At 41.6% G+C, this 16,608-nt stretch overlaps 1 protein-coding gene across 6 annotated transcripts in view; it reads right to left on the bottom strand.

Moving 5' to 3' along the window:
* NETO1 (neuropilin and tolloid like 1) overlaps window positions 1-16,608 on the bottom strand; it is a 117,947-nt gene that overhangs the window by 20,662 nt on the left and 80,677 nt on the right. For all 6 annotated transcript variants that reach the window (XR_009733203.1, XM_061399534.1, XM_061399532.1 and 3 more), the window contains exon 8: window positions 1,084-1,197. Coding sequence is in view for 5 of the 6 variants with exons in the window: in XM_061399534.1 (XP_061255518.1) it covers window positions 1,084-1,197 (114 nt within the window). In the remaining variant the exon portion in view is untranslated. The remainder of the gene's footprint in view (window positions 1-1,083; window positions 1,198-16,608) is intronic.

The following is a 16,608-nucleotide window of genomic DNA, read 5'->3' as shown; positions in this document are numbered from 1 at the left end:
TGGACTTTAAGTATGGACAGTTATTTGCTTTTTTTTTTTTTCCTTTGCAAATTGGTGAATATAAGATCTGAACAGAAGAGGGTATGTGGTACTTTGAACTTAACCAAAATTGCATCATTCATAACCAAGCCAAGAGTTTTGTTATTCAGTTGCTAAGTTGTGTCTGACTCCAAGACCCCATGGACTGCAGAATGCCAGGCTTCCCTGTCCTTCACCATCTCCCGGAGTTTGCTCAAATTCATGGCTATTGAGTCAGTGATGCCATCTAACCATCTCATCCTCTGTCACCCCCTTCTTCTCCTGCCCTCAATTTTTCCCAGTATCAGGGTCTTTTCCAGTGAGTCAGTTTCTCACATCAGGTGGCCAAAATACTGGAGCTTCAGTCTCAGCTCTTTATGTAAACAAACCTTTGTGTACAGGCCAGAGAAGGAGGCTGGATCAAAGGAAGATATTCTCATTGGAAAGGAAACAAAGCATTTCAGTAGGAAAACTGAAGTCGAGGTAAGCGGCTTTAGGTACCTGAGGGCCCTAAGGTTCCTTGGATACACTTTCACCTCTAGAGTATATGCACAATGTCCTGTGAAGACAGACTGGGGTTGATGGAGAGGTGTAGCCACTGACGAGGGAGCTTCTGATAGGAATCCCAACTTGGCTTGAGAAGCTCCAGTGGCCAGTCCATGGTGCTGCAGCTCCAGAAGGGCGATTAGCCAATGAGCATCTCTGTCCATGGGAGTCTCCAGGCAAGAATACTGGAGAGGGTAGCCATTCCCTTCTCCAGGGGATCTTCCCTTTCCAGGGATCGAACCTGGGTCTCCCGCATTGAAGGCAGATTCTTTACCATCTGAGCCACCAGGGAAGCCCATTCAAGTGTAAAAGACAGTTCATTGTGTGTTAAGGAATGCAAAAACAACAAGAATAAAAGCCAAGAAAAAAGCCTACAAATCAATTCTAAAACATATAGGAAGTTGGTAAAGCCAATATACAATCTATTTTTAAGATCGACTGATGCATACAAACGTTGGATAAGCTTCTTCCCACACTACAGATAGAGAGATTTTGCCAAGTCCAGGGACTCATGATTACCTTTACAATGATTTTCATCCCAAGGGTACACACAGTTCTGGAGTCCGTTGCATACCAACGTATTGTTAATACACATGTTACTGTGGCAGAAGAAAGTATTGCCTTCACAGGGAGCTAAAAGAGAAGAAAAAAATGAAGGAAACAGTTTTAACTGATGTTCAGTTGTAAAGCACTCACATCACAAACCTAGAAACAAAAAAGATTAGTATGATAATTTGCCATCAAGTTGAGATAAATGATAAGACCAACATTCCATTTGCAGAAGTGTTGCCATAGCGGTAATTATTTCTTGTGCTACTAACAGAGCTGGCATTCTTCTAGACGTGTTCAGCTTATAAAACTGGCACAGGAGGTTTTCCATCATAAAAATGAAGCACTTTATCAATGTGAGTTCTTTTTTTTTTTTAACTGTGCATTTATTTAGTGAAACTTCACTGATGACCACATGCATAACATTATGTTTTACACTGAAATTCTGTATGTATAAATTTAACTATCCTGTTCAAAAAATTTTTAGTTTAATGGAAATATTGAAATACTTTGGAAAGTGTATGCTTACAAAATACTAATGAAGAAACTATATACTAAACCAAACCCTATGATATTATTTAAGCATACAAAAGAAGCAAGGAATATCATGGAAATTCAGAACAAGGGAAAATTTATCTTGAACAACATAAGAAAAATACATATCATTCTCACTGACATTTAGCATGTAATATGGTAATGAAATTAGTCTACTTGGCCTATATTTCACACATTCTACTAACTTAGGTACGATGGCCAATGATCTCCAGATTATAATTCACGTTGGATAAAGTAAGAACTCTAAGAATTATGTAACTTGGTTATAAAAATACAAGAACTAGTGATGAGTCTAATAAAACAAATTCTAATGTTAGATATGACTTCAATATTACAAAAATACATTTCTTTCATTATATAATAATTGGTTACTTATAACAAATCTCTAGAGTAATACTACACTATGAATTACAGACAGGGCTATAAAGTAATTTTTGTTTTTGCCTTTTTAATCATCCACATCTCATAAAATGTAGTTTTAGTGTTTATTTTTGTCAATAATAGTTCCATAACCATTTTCAGGACAGGTATCCCCAGAAAAATCCATTAGATTCAAAACACAAAATTTACAGTGGTTCATCAATCAGTAAAGTTTTTATCAGTGATCAGTATTATCTAAGCAGTGCAGTCATATTATAATCTTCACCTTCAAAACCACATGTTGTGGGGGGTTTTTTAAGGAAAGTTATCTTCTTTAAATGTGTTTTCTATATTAATCAAAATTGTTGGGAAAATGTTTTACATAAGGTAAGTTAAAATATTTTAACGTTCCCAGAGGAATACTTTCTTTAAATGATCAAGTCTTGAAAATCAAAAGCAACATAACTTGAACTAGGCATTCCTCTGACTCTCCAAGCCCTTCCTCACCCCCCCTGCTGTCACCCTCATCCAAGATCCCAGGAGAGTTTCTTCTTCCTTCTGCTTGGTTTGCCTCTAAATCCCTTGTTAAATAATAAAAAAGATGTAATTGTCATTTTGAAAAACAGTATTAAAGAGTAGAAAAGATGCAGATGCAGTAGTCATTTTGAAAAGTATCAGGCTTAACATTTTCTTTGACTCCTGCTTTCAACATGGTGTAAAGCTTTTATAATGCAAAATGTAATGATCCAATCTATTACTGCAAAAGTCTGCTTTTCAGTATAGAACAAATTTGAATTTCTGTAGTCAACTATTTTGCAGAACCAATATGGTCTGTTTAGCAGATAATGAATGTTGTCAAAATGTGTACACAGAACAAAAAAGGAGTTTTCTGCAAATAGATTAGAGCAGCTGCAAAATGCAAAAAACACTTACTACCTGATAAATTGCAGTGGTTTTGAAAGTACAGCTAATCCATCAAGTAAAGAATACCTTTAAAAGACCATAAATATGCTTTGACCTTGCAGAAAGAGGTGGAAAAATTATTAGAATTACTATTAAATAGGATGGGCTTGCTTTTAAAATTTTAAATATACAGGTAAAGATGGCGTCGCATTCTGTACCAGTGAGGTAGAACAGTAGCTTAGTAAGGGCACTAAAGATTTGGATTCCAAATTCTCCAAAAGCGATGTTGTTTCTGTTTCTGCTACTTAATGAGTCTCAAAAATGTCTTACAAAACATCAATGTGTCAGTCAGTTATCATTAAATATTGGTGGTTTGACTGGGAATGGAACAGGGCATCTAGGACTGTCAATAAATCATATTCCTGACACATTACATGACATAATTATGCAAATATGCCAGTTAATTGAAAACATCCTCACTTGCAAAACAATTACTATTCCACTACTGTTTCATTTTTCCTTCCTCACCTTCACTAACATTTACAGAACTGACAGGCAAACAACAAACACAAACAAATAAGCAGGCTGTGCAGTGGCTAAGAAACAAATAATCGTAGCTTCTACTCCTTGAACAAAAATGAATTTTGTCTCATAGACACCAAAAACAAAATAGAATTGGATTCTGAATTGTCTTCATATTGTACATCTGGACATTTCTCTCATCTAAAATGTGAAGGCACAGGAGTTCATTAAAGATTCTTATTTTTACCTCCTGCTAAAAAAAAAAAAAAACTAAATGGCACCTTCCTGCCTCCCAAATCAATGTATGTTCTCACCGTCTCTTCAAGGATGTCTGGGGACATACATACACTCAGCCCATGAGCACTTCCCATTGCTCTCCACATGCTCCTGAGATCTTTGGTTCATTGGCCACACTGTTCCCTCCCTCTCTCTCTGTCCTAGAAAAACTCCACCTCTACTCTGCTATCCAAATCCTATCAGAATTAAATTATCTATAGAGTTTTGAAATATCATTCCAATCTATTAGAAAGTTATCTTTGCCTTAAATCCTATTCTACTTTTAATTTTTAAAAGAGTTTAACACTTAGTATAAGTTTTTCATCTTTCCCCATGACTTCTTTAAGGCTATGGACATGCTTTTTTTTTTTAACAAAAAAAAAAGTATTTTTAATTTCTTAGTGGGTTAATTGGAGAAGGAAATGGCAACCCACTCCAGTACTCTTGCCTGGAAAGTATACGAGACAGCAAAAGAGACACTGACGTATAGAACAGTTTTATGGACTTTGTGGGAGAGGGAGAGGGTGGGAAGATTTGGAAGAATGGCATTGAAACATGTAAAATATCATGTATGAAACGAGATGCCAGTCCAGGTTCAATGCACGATACTGGATGCTTGGGGCTAGTGCACTGGGACGACCCAGAGGGATGGTATGGGGAGGGACGAGGGAGGAGGGTTCAGGATGGGGAACACATGTATACCTGTGGTGGATTCATTTTGATATTTGGCAAAACTAATACAATTATGTAAAGTTTAAAAATAAAATAAAATTAATTAAAAAAAAAAAAAAAGAAAATCCCATGGATGGAGGAGCGTGGTAGGCTACAGTCCGTGGGGTCGCAAAGAGTCAGACACGACTGAGCGACATCACTTTCACTTTCACTTTCGGTGGGTTAAAATTTCTAGGGTTGTAGTAAAGAATCAACAGATATTTTAATTAATTTAATATCAGTGAACAAAAGTTTAGCTGGCCAATTTAGCTCTGAATATCCCAGAGAGAGACGATTCTTGCAAGTGTGATTACTGGTGGAGAATTAACCCTCCAGGTCAAGTCTTCAAATACAATAGAAATTGTGATATTCTCAGCAACTAAATCTCATTCATTCATTTGGTTCTCTGACTACTGCTGAAAAAGCACATATTCTATCAATTTTTAGAAGATTTATTCTACTTGGAAATTCAATATACATTGTCAAAAGTGATTGTCTCTTAAAAAACCAACCCCCTTATTTCCTAAAATTATCTGGAAGAAATCAAGTTTTACTTATGTTAGGTAGTTAGAATAGGAAAAAGAAGTCCAAAATGGTGGTGGCTAAAATACAAAGGAGGGAAAAGCCTGTGAAAATAGAACAAAGGAAGGTCCATGGACCTGAGTGAGGACCTCAGGTAAAACAAACAGCCCTCCTGGCTATCCCAGTTTACATACAGCAGGCTCAGGAGGAGGAGAAAAAATATAAAAAGAGGAGGCAAAATTGAACCAGGGGCTTCTCTTCGCAAATTTTGGGTTGTCCCACCCTCATGGCCCAAGGATGTATTTCCCTTTGCTTTCTAAATAAAACTGAGCTGTAACACTGATTCATCCATTGCTTCAAATTTTTGCTGCAGTGAGACAGAACTGAGGAAATTACACACTCCCCCGACACATAATAAAGTGGCAGCTAATAAAGTAATCCTCAAAATTCAAAGTATTTCACACAGGCAGTTTCTATGATCAGAATCTACTTATTTCCAAGGATCAGGCCAATGAAAACTGTGAGCACAGATCAGGTATTTAGCAGATTTTCTGGCAGGTTATGAAGGGGATTCCTCAGCACATTTTTCCCACTGCTTTCTCCTCCTGTCCTTCAGCTCCTTTCTCCACCTATGCCACTGCTTACAAAGTATTGGGTAAGTCATCATCTTTCCATTTCTGAAAGTTGTACCTGAAGTCATTTAGCTAAGATTGGGACTCAAACCCTCGTGGCAGGGACTCTGTGCTATGCTTAGTCACTTAGTCATGTCCAACTGGGACTTGAGACTGGCCAAAATCCATTGTGCCTGGCTTCAGGACCTAATGAAGCTCAGGCTCTTGATGCCTTATTGAAAAAAACTCAGTGAGAGACACAGTGATAGGTAAGACATGGCTTTGTTTGGATTCAGAGAGAAGTACACTCAGAGTGTGGGCCATTACAGAGGGGAGCGGCTGTGGAATAAGATGTGGTTAGTTTCTGTGGGCTGGGTGATTTCATATGCTAATGAGTGGGAGGATCATTCCAACAATTGGGGAACCACCCGCTCCTCAATCTCTTGACAGTGCCTTGGAACTGTGCTGGTGCCTCTGGGTGTGTCATTTAGCTTGTGGATTGAGGATCAAGGTTTAGTTGAATTTGACTAGTCATCTTGGACCCATCTGATTTTAACTGGTTTATGTTATGCCCTTGGGCTTTGTCACTTTTAAAAAGTTGGGCCCTGCCCCCTTCCCTCCTGTTTTATGCTATTTTCCTGAGCCCCTTCTGGGCTCACAATGTTGCCTTTCCAATCTTCTGCAGGGACAACCAGAAAATAGCTGGCCCTTGGGAGAGAAATACCGTATAAAATCCAATCTCTCTAGACATTCAGGCCTTCATCTTCCATGCTTCTTACGACATGTGCACCAACAGCATTTCTCAGTGAACCCACTAGGGCAGATGACAGGCACACAATGCCTGCTAAAAGCCCATCTATTGGTGGCATCTCTTCAAGGGCAACTGGGTTTATAGGGATAATGTTTGCCATTTGGGGAGTTAGCCCTGCAGGCCATTTGGATCCAAATCCTTACCATGCTTCTCCTAAAGTTACATAGGAGACATACCCCTGGATCAAATCTCCACTCCACTTTTATGGAACATCTAGTTTGTTGCCTCTTATCAATTTGTTCTTAAGCCACTTCATAACTCCTACAACCAGGACTCTGCCCCCTTGTAGGCAACATTGCTCCACCCAGACTATTATTAAAATACTCTTAAGGCCCCTAACAGGACCAGATAACCCACTCTTTTGTCATTACTTCTGTTATTACCTAAAGTGGATCTATGACAATAAAATGTTTACTATTGGAAACACCCTAAACTGCTCTTATGGAGGACTAGGGGAAGAAAACAGTGACTTACATTTCCTCAGAGCAATAAGAGGATAAGGCTTATGGCTGTTTTACCAGGTTCCCAGTCTCAGGGCACAGTCTTGGATTGCTTTACATCATAGTATCTATCCCCATCTGCAGTGGACAAACCAGCATAGAGTTAAGATTACAACCCCTTAATTCTTCCCAGCACTGGTCATGCTGGAGACCTTTGAGATGCCCAACTCCAGCCTGGGGATCCCAGGAGGTCAACCTGCCTCAACCTGCCTAGGGATCTGCTCCCTGGGAGGTTGGCATGCCTCAGCTTGCTTGGGGATCCACCAGCCTGGGGTCCCAGAAGGTCAACATGCCTCGACCTGCCCAGGGAATCAATTCTCTGGAGGCCGACATGCCTCAACCTACCTGGGGATCTGCACCCTGATTCAGGATGCCCGGCTCTCAGGTTGCAACAATACTGGGTAGGATAAGCTTCAGAAAGACTCACCCCTAAGGAAGTCCACCCATGGAAATAGAAGGAGGCCTGTTAGTTGGGACTGTGCCTGGTCTCAGCAATAACTGAGGAGTCCAGCGAGAATCCCATTGCTTTTCTGCAAAGTCTAAAAGAGACCCTCCAAAAGTTTACCAATTTGGACTTAGACTCTTACAAGGGACAGGTGATTTTAAAGGACACATTCCTGTCCCTATGTACATCAGGTATCAGGATAAAGTTGCAACAGCTTCAGTAGCAGGACCCTGCTGCCTTTTCAGATGAGACAGTCCAGATATCCACCAATACCTTTTATAAAAGAGAACAGGAGAGAGAGGCCAAGGCCCAGAAGAAGGAGAGAAGGAAAGAGACAAGTCATGCTCAGATGCTGGCCACCCTCCAGGGAAGCCCTATGGCAAACCCCGAGTCCTTGAAGGACAAGGCACAGGGCAAATGCCTAATCTGTAGACAGACGCGACATTGGGCCAAAGAGTGTCAAAACCATGACAAGTCTCATAAAACGGCTCGCTACAAATGCCATTAATTGGGACTTGGGCGGCACTCTGGCCTCAGGACTCAAGAGTCTCAAGGTCAAGTGCCAAGCCTTCCCTCATGATGGTTCAAGAGGACTGAAGTGGCCCGCCCCAGCCAGCCTGCCTGTCACAGATAATCATCAACAGGACTGGAGCCAAGAGTGCAACTGTATGTGGCAGGTAGATTCAAAAATTTCTTGGTTGACACAGGGGCTACCTACTCTTTCCTGACCTCCAGCTTCACAGCCTTCTCCCCCCAAACCTGTACCATTTTGAGTGCTACAGGAAAAACAATTACAAAAAGATTCACCTGAGCACTTCTTTGTTGCTGGGATGGACAACTATTTTCCCATCAGTTTCTTGGTCCCTGAGTGTCCTACTCCCTTATTGGGAAGAGGTTTTTCCTATTGCAGTCCTGATAGAAGATACTTTAAAACTCTCTTTTGGGGGCAAACTAACTATTTTTATCAGCCACCAAGTGAAACAACTCCTGAATGGGAGAGGCCATTTATGGATGTCTGATTAAAGGAGCCTCAGATATCAAGTAGAGCTGATGGAAAATCCAGGTCTCACTATATCCACTTGTGAGGTTTTTAACCCAGCCACCCTCCTGCCTACCCCCGAGGGCTCTCTCCCCTTTCACTGTTGCCTAGAAACCTCGGACCACTGGACAAAACCCCAAGAGGGATTATCAGAAGATCCTCTGACCAATCCTGAGGAAATCTGGCACACTGATGAAGCAGCCTTGTCTTGGATGGAAAAAGAAGAGCCGGGTATGCAGTAGTCTCCAATTTAGAGACCACAGAGGCTAAGCCTTTGCCACCAGGTACTTCAGCCCAATTAGCTGAGCTTATGGCCCTGACTCAAGCTTTAGAGCTGGGAAAAGGAAAAAGAGTAGCCATTTACACCGACTCCAAGTATGCCTTTCTGGTGCTACATGCACATGCAGCTATTTGGAAAGACAGAGGCCACTTGGCCACCCAACTGTCCCCAGTCAAATATGGTGATCAAATCCTCAGGCTCTTAGAGGCAGTTCATCTGCCCACTGAGGTTTCAGTCTCCCACTGTAAAGGACACTAAAAAGGGAGCATGAAGTGGCACGAGGGAACCAACCAGCTGATTAAGCTGCTAAGAGAGCAGCGTTACAGAACAATGACCTAATAGGGGTTGCCACCTTAGTTCCAGAGACTAATCTACCAGAAACTCCATCATATACTGAAAGTGAGACTCTTAAAGCTAAGAGTGAAGGCCTTCAAGAGGATCATATGGGGTGGTTCCAAAAGGAAGGACTCCTTTTTCTGCCTGGACCCTCCAATGGAAGTTAGTTAACTCCCTACATGCCACCACTCATTTAGGGGAGAAGGCACTCCAAAGATTACTAGAAAGGTCCTTCAGAGGAACAGGCCTCCAAACAACTACAAGGCAAGTGGTTTCTTCTCATCACACTTGCCAATTAAACAACCCCTGAGGAGCTCGAAAACCCCAGCCCATCCAACGACGTGGGACCTAACCAGGAGGCAGGCTGATGGACTTCACCCAGAGGCCAGTTTCTTAAGGGTATAAATACCTATTAGTCATGATAGATATATTCACAGGATGGATTGAAGGCTTTCCCACCTGGACTGAGAAGCCTGAGGAGGTGGTAAAAACAAACAAACAAACAAAAAGCTCCATGAAATCATTACAAGATTTGGTCTGCCTGGGTCATTACAAAGTAACAATGGGACATCATTTACTTATAAGGTCACCTAAGGGGTCTCTAAAGCATTGGGCATTACTTATTATTTCCATTGTGCCTGGAGGTGTCGGTCTTCAGGAAAAGTAGAAAGAGCCAACCAGTTCTTAAAATCAGGGATAAAAAAGATAACCAGGGAGACCTCCCTGGGATGGAAGGAGGCTTTACCAATAGCTCTCCTCCACACCCGTAGTGCCCCTAAGAAACAGGTTGGTCTTAGTCCTTACGAGATGCTATATGGGAGACCTTTTGTTTATGCCAATGACTTCTTCCTAGATCCAGAGGCTCAGATCCTCTGGTCTTATGCCAGGGCCATCGGACAATTCCAACAATTTATATGCTTGTCAACCAGCACCCTAAAGATTCTGAAGAGCCACCACTATATGCTCCAGGGACTCAAGTCCTAATTAAAATCTGGAAAGATGGGTCCCCAAAGGCTCCACTCCAGCCCACATGGAAGGGCCCCTACCCTGTAATACTTTCTACCCTCACAGCAGTCAAGGTTCCAGGACACAACTCCTGGATTCACTACTCATGAGTCAAGCCATGGGAAAAAACAGAAGAGGGCTCTCAGTCCAACTGTGAGGCCCTGGAGATCTCAGATACCTATTCAGACTAAAAATGAGTGCCATTCTAATGAACACCCCCAAAATTAAGTTTCTGGGGGTAAGATTTCTCAGGACAGCTCTGAAGAGCCAATACAGCTTGGCAGGGGTTGTACTCCAAAATAGACAGGAGATAGATCTCCTGATCCCTGAAGAAGGAGGGACTTGAGCCATCTTGAATGAGATGTGTTGTTTCTGGGTAAATACCTCCAGCTAAGTTAAAGAAAGTCTCATAGTCCTCAAGAAAAACATTCTAGATCCTACAGGACCTCAGAGAACAAGCTGGAGAGTTCTTGGGATGGCTACTGTCTCTTTTTGGGGGATCCTTCTCCTGGCATGGAGGAAATTTGGAGTTGGTTAATGCCCCTACTAATCCTTGTTATCACCATATTGATCCTGCTTATGATTGCTCCATATATTATCAATTGTCTAACCCATTTTGTCTCTGTCCAGGCCAAAAGGCTACAACGTGCAGTGCCAGTTTAACAAGGACATATAAAACTACAGCCGACCACAGAAAATATCACTCGCCCTTGGATGGACACCACTATAAGAACTCTGAGGATTGAGACTAGCAAGAGGGGGAGGTCCAATGATGCTTGCCATCCAGTTCAGCAGGAAGGAGCCAGAGAGACCTTGATGTGCCTATTCCCAAAGAATTGGGCCTCCCATCATTTGAGGGGGGAATGTTAAGTAGTTAGAATAGGAAAAAGGAGTACAAAATGGAACACAAATAAGGGAAAAGCCCATGAAACTAGAACAAAGGAAGGTCTGAGGACCAGAGTGAGGACCTCAGATGAACAAACAGCCCACCTGGCTAGCCCAGGTTATACAGGTCAGGCTCAGGGGGAGAAGAAAAAAACATATAAAAAGAAGAGCCAAAATTGAGCCAGGGGCTTCTCTTCTAATCTTTTGGGTCAGCCTGTCCTCATGGCCCGAGGATGTATTTTCCTTTGCTTTCTAAATAAAACTGAGCTGTAACACCGATTCACCTGTTGCTTCAAATTTTTGCTACAGCAAGACAGAACTGAGGAAATTACACACTCCCTCGACACATAATAATGCAGCTAATAAGGTAACCCTCAAAATTCAAAGTATTTCACAAAGGCAGTTCCTACAATCAGAAATATGCTTATTTCTGGGACTAGGTTGCTATTTCAGAATAGCAAACATAGCCTCATATTGGTGCTAAAACCCAAGTACACAGAAGAAAGAATTTGCATTGCATTTGGTCTCTGAATTATTTAAAAGCACGTTTAGACATAATGAGTGTAGCAATTGCACTTCATCAGAAGGATTTATCAACCATCACCATTTTATCATCCAATCTAACGCTAAGTATTTCTTTTTGAGAAAAACCAGAAACTGAATGTATTGAAATATTCCATGAGCCAAAAGATGCCTTATGTGTAAGCACAGCAGTGCTCTGGATTTAATCATTCATAGATTGATATTTCTAGACATAGAGAAAATGGATATTTTAACCCTGAGTCTTTCCAAACTGTTTCCTCTTCTCTCCTGCATGGACAGATAAAGACGATTGTGTAAAGCACCCTTTTGGACCAGGTTAATTGTCCATGAACTTGAAGCTTAGAGAGTGCTTCTTCAGGCACTTGGTCCTGGGGTTGTAGAGTACTAAACACTACAGAGGACAGGGCAGCAACTCAGACTTAGGGAGTGATAATCCCTAAGGAGAGATCACTTTTTTCAACAATACTCACTCAGTTACCACGTCTATAGAACAGGGAGACAGGTTGCTGTTGTTTAGTCGCTAAATTGTGTCTGACTCTTTTGCGATCTCATGGACTGTAGCCTGCCAGGCTCCTCTGTCCATGAGATTTCCTAGGCGAGAATACTGGAGTGGGTTGCCATTTCCTTCTCCAGGGGATCTTCTTGATCCGGGGGTCAAACAGCAGTTTCCTGCATTGGCAGGAGGATTCTCTAACACTGAGCCACCAAGGAAGCCCCATATATTCTGTTATCTGCAGACAAAATGCTCCTTCTTGAAGTTCAAGGCAAATGAAGCTATGTGACTGACCTAAGGCCAGCTGCCTCCTAGATGCTGGTAGTGGCTGCATGTGAGACTCTGGTTTCCCTGGTTTTAGGATCCACCACAGCACCATATCCCAAGATGACCTCCTGGCGTTACCCTTCTAGTGATCCTCCCTGCCGAAAAAGTGTATGTTTAACCATGTTTAATCCAACTATCTCCAATTTTATTTGTATACTTCTTAAGAGACAACACATACACACACAAACTCAAAAACAAAAGTTTGGCAAGTGTTGCCCCAATGTTCAAAAATCATTATAGTGGTAGGATTCTTAATTCTTAAGGTATCATGGAGTAGTAGGAGGGAAACTACTGAGGTATAAAGTTGGGTGGAAAATAGGATGAAAATTGTTTTAAATTATAGTCTCACATGCAAATATATATATGAAAACCTTTACTGGAAATATTAAGCTAAAATGCTAGCAATGACTATCTCTGCTGCTGCTGCTGCTGCTGCTAAGTCGCTTCAGTCGTGTCCGACTCTGTGCGACCCCATAGACAGCAGCCCACCAGGCTCTTCTGTCCCTGAGATTCTCCAGGCAAGAATACTGGAGTGGGTTGCCATTTCCTTCTCCAATGCATGAAAGTGAAAAGTGAAAGTGAAGTTGCTCAGTCGTGTCCGACTCTTCGAGACCCTATGGACTGCAGGCCACCAGGCTCCTCCATCCATGGGATTTTCCGGGCAAGAGTACTGGAGTGGGTTGCCATTGCCTCTAGGATATTCATAAGCTATATTTGGGTTTTGCTGGGAAACTTTTTCATATATACATATACACACAAATAGTTACTTTTATGATTGGGAAAATCTGATGATTTTTCATGAAAAAAAGTCAAATGTTAATCCAAACAAGTCTATTTTATCTTTCAAATTTTAAGAAGTAAAAGAGTAGCTTTCATATAACATTTATATTTTATTATATTCAAAGATAATGAACTACATATTTCACTGAATTCATTTCTTTCTTTTGGAAATTATTTTTTGTTGATATTTTTAAATCCTCTTATGTTCCCATTCTTACCATTAGGTGGCAAGCATTTACCATTTTTTGGAGAAATAGTGATTCAATCTTTCCAGATGCTTATATTATGAATGTATCTGAGACAAATAACCTTTATATCTATACATGGCTGATTGTTAAGGAATAAAAACTTGATCAGGAGACAACAAAATGAATTTTTTGGCATATCTGAATTAGGTAAAGGAGGACAAGAGGAAGAAGGGCAATCAAACACCCCAAATTAAATTTATTTAAAAATATGATAATCACAAAACATATATTTTATAGTGTTAATCATAGATCTGTCATCATTTTTCAGTATCATGTCACATGCTCTAAGTACTGTTCCAATTCTGTGATTAGGTGCATGCTAAGTCGCTTCAGTTGTTTCCAATTCTTTGAGACCCCATGGACTGTAGCCTACCAGACTCCTCTGTCCATGAGATTCTCCAGGCAAGAACACTGGAGTGGGTTGCCATTTCCTTCTCCAGGGCATCTTCCTGGATGTAGGGACTGAACCCACATCTCTTATGCCTCCTGCATTGGCAGGCAGGTTCTTTAGCACTAGCACAACCTGAAGATATTTAATTCATAACTGCTGTTTAATGCACCAACACTGAAGTTCATTCTGTTCAGGTTATTTCCTTCTTCACCCACTACGTTTCTTTTCAAGCCCAGAAATCCACTAAATACTACTCAGAGAATATTAAAACAAAATGCAAATAAAAACTGTCAGATATCTCTCTGAAACATTGATATTTCAAATACCTGTACTTTCTGGTTAATAAAACTATCATTTGGTAGATCAGTTCAAAATCAAAATTACATTGTATTTCATCAAGAAAACTTGGAAATAAAAGTGATGCTTGATCCTATTTTTCTTTAAAAATTATTTTTATCATCTGGGGCTTCCCTGGTGGCTCAGTGGTAAAGAATCCACCTGCCAATGCAGGAGGCATGGGTTCGGTCCCTGATCCAGGAAGATCCCACATGCAAGGACCAATTAAGCCCACGCGCCATAATTATCGAGCCTATGCTGTTAGGCCTGTGGTTGCAGAAAGAGAAGTCACCGCAATGAGAAGCGTGCAAACTAGTGGGAATACCTCTTCCCCTTTTTCCTGGTGGGAAAAACTGAAGTCGCCCACCCCCCCCCAAAAAAAAAAAAATTTCCTATTCAGTGTGCCCTTTGCTACAACCTTCAGGTTTCATTCCAGTGTCTCTGAGCTAAGTCGTGGAATACTGTTGGTAATGTAAATGACTATGAGAATGCAAATTGTGTCCTTAGAGGATGCAGAGAACCCACTCCAGTATTCTTGCCAGGAGAACCTCATGGACAGAGGATCCTGGAAGGTCTATGGGGTCACAAAGAGTTGGACACGACTTAGGACTGAACAACCAAGCACAACTAGAGAAAAGCCCTCGAGGTAACAAAGATCCCGCATAGCCAAAAATAAATAAATAACTTAAAAAAAAAAAAACTAACTCAAAAAAATCATTTTATCATCTAAAAACTGATTGGGGTTTACAGTCCCCCATTTCTGGATTATAGGAAACAGGCTCCATTCAGCCTCCAGGACCTTCCCTGAGTTCCCAGGAGCAGGTTTAAACAGATGCTAATTAGGGAAGAGAGGAACAGTCAGAAGAAACAGTTGCAACCTAGGGGCAGAGTCCAGGTTCCCCCTCCAAGGATATACTTAACAGTATCTCTGAGCTGTTTCCCAGATACTAAAACCCCCACCAGGTGGGAGAAATTAACAGCAGGATGCCCCTATGCCTACCAGCATGTTGACTCCAGACTGATTGGAACTGGAAGGTTGATGATGCTGATATTCACTTAACTCCTCACCAGCCCATTAGAACAATGTTCATGAGCTGATCACACCCTTTTTGAATCAAACTCCTCACTTCCCCCTCCAGGTCAGGACACATTTTGAAGGCATTAGCCTGCTGTGGCCCCCTTGCCTGGCAAAGCAGTAAAGCTGTTCACCTACTTCACCCAAAGCTCTCTGTCTCCGAGACTTAAAATGAGTATCTGGGTTTGTGTGTGGGTTAGTCACTCAGTCCTGTCTGACTCTTTGTGATCCCATGCACTACAGCACACCAGGTTCCTCTGTCCATGAAATTCTCCAGGCAAGAATACTGCAGTGGGCTGCAATTTTCTTCTCCAAAGAGTCTGAGTTTGCCTTCATTCTCAGGGGCTCATTCTTCTGGCTCTGACTTGTATCTGAGATAAGGGTTTATTTTGTGCATTCAGACTCCATAACTTCCCCACTTTGCATCTTAATTACCTTCTCAAATTGTACATGGCTGGATGGGCTCACAGAACACATTACCACCCCACTCCTCTTAATCACTCCCTGCCTCAATTCTGCCTTCACACAGCCTCCTGATGTGAATAATGGCACCTCCTCAGCTCCAGGCTAAAGTTTTAGGGTCATATTTGGATCCTCTCTGCCCTGATGCCCTCAGCAAACTGTCCTGTAGGTCTGCCAGCTCTCTCTCAGCTCCAGTAATGTCTCCACTGGTATGACGGAATCATCTTTCACTGATGGTCTCCTACATGGATCCATGGGGACAGCGAACAGAGAAGCCTTAGTCATTTAAGTGTAAATCAGGTGGAGGTTCAGTTCAGTTCAGTCATTCAGTCATGTCCGACTCTTTGAGACCCCATGGACTGCAGTATGCCAGGCTTCCCTGTCCATTACCAAATCCCAGAGCTTACTCAAACACATGTCCATGGAGTCAGTGATGCCATCCAACCATCTCATCCTCTGTTGTCCTCTTCTCTTCCTGCCTTCAATCTTTCCCAGCATCAGGGTCTTTTCCAATGAGTGGGTTCTTTGCATTAGGTAGTCAAAGTATTGGAGTTTCAGCTTCAGCATCAGTCCTTCCAATGAATATTCAGGACTGATTTCCTTTAGGATGAACTAGATTGATCTCCTTGCAGTCCAAGGGACTCTCAAGAGTCTTCTCCAACACCACAGTTCAAAAGCATCAATTCTTCGGCGCTTAGCTTTCTTTATAGTCCAAATCTCACATCCATACATGACTACTGGAAAAACCATAGCTTTGACTAGATGGACCTTTGTTGGCAAAGTAATGTCTCTGCTTTTTAATATGCTGTCTAGGTAGGTTATAGCTTTTCTTCCAAGGAGCAAGTGTCTTTTAATTTCATGGCTGCAGTCACCATCTCCAGTGATTTTGGAACCCAAAACAATGAAGTCTGTCATTGTTTCCATTGTTTCCCCATCTATTTGCCATGAAGTGATGGGACCAGATGCCATGACCTTAGTTTTCTGGATGTTGAGTTTTAAGCCAACTTTTTCACTCTCCTCTTTAATGTTCATCAAGAGGCTCTTTAGTTCTTCTTCACTTTCTGCCATAAGGGTGGTAT

This window comes from Bos javanicus, chromosome 24 (assembly GCF_032452875.1).
Source record: "Bos javanicus breed banteng chromosome 24, ARS-OSU_banteng_1.0, whole genome shotgun sequence".
Lineage (NCBI taxonomy): Eukaryota > Metazoa > Chordata > Mammalia > Artiodactyla > Bovidae > Bos > Bos javanicus.
This window is presented reverse-complemented; position numbering and strand designations above follow the sequence as displayed.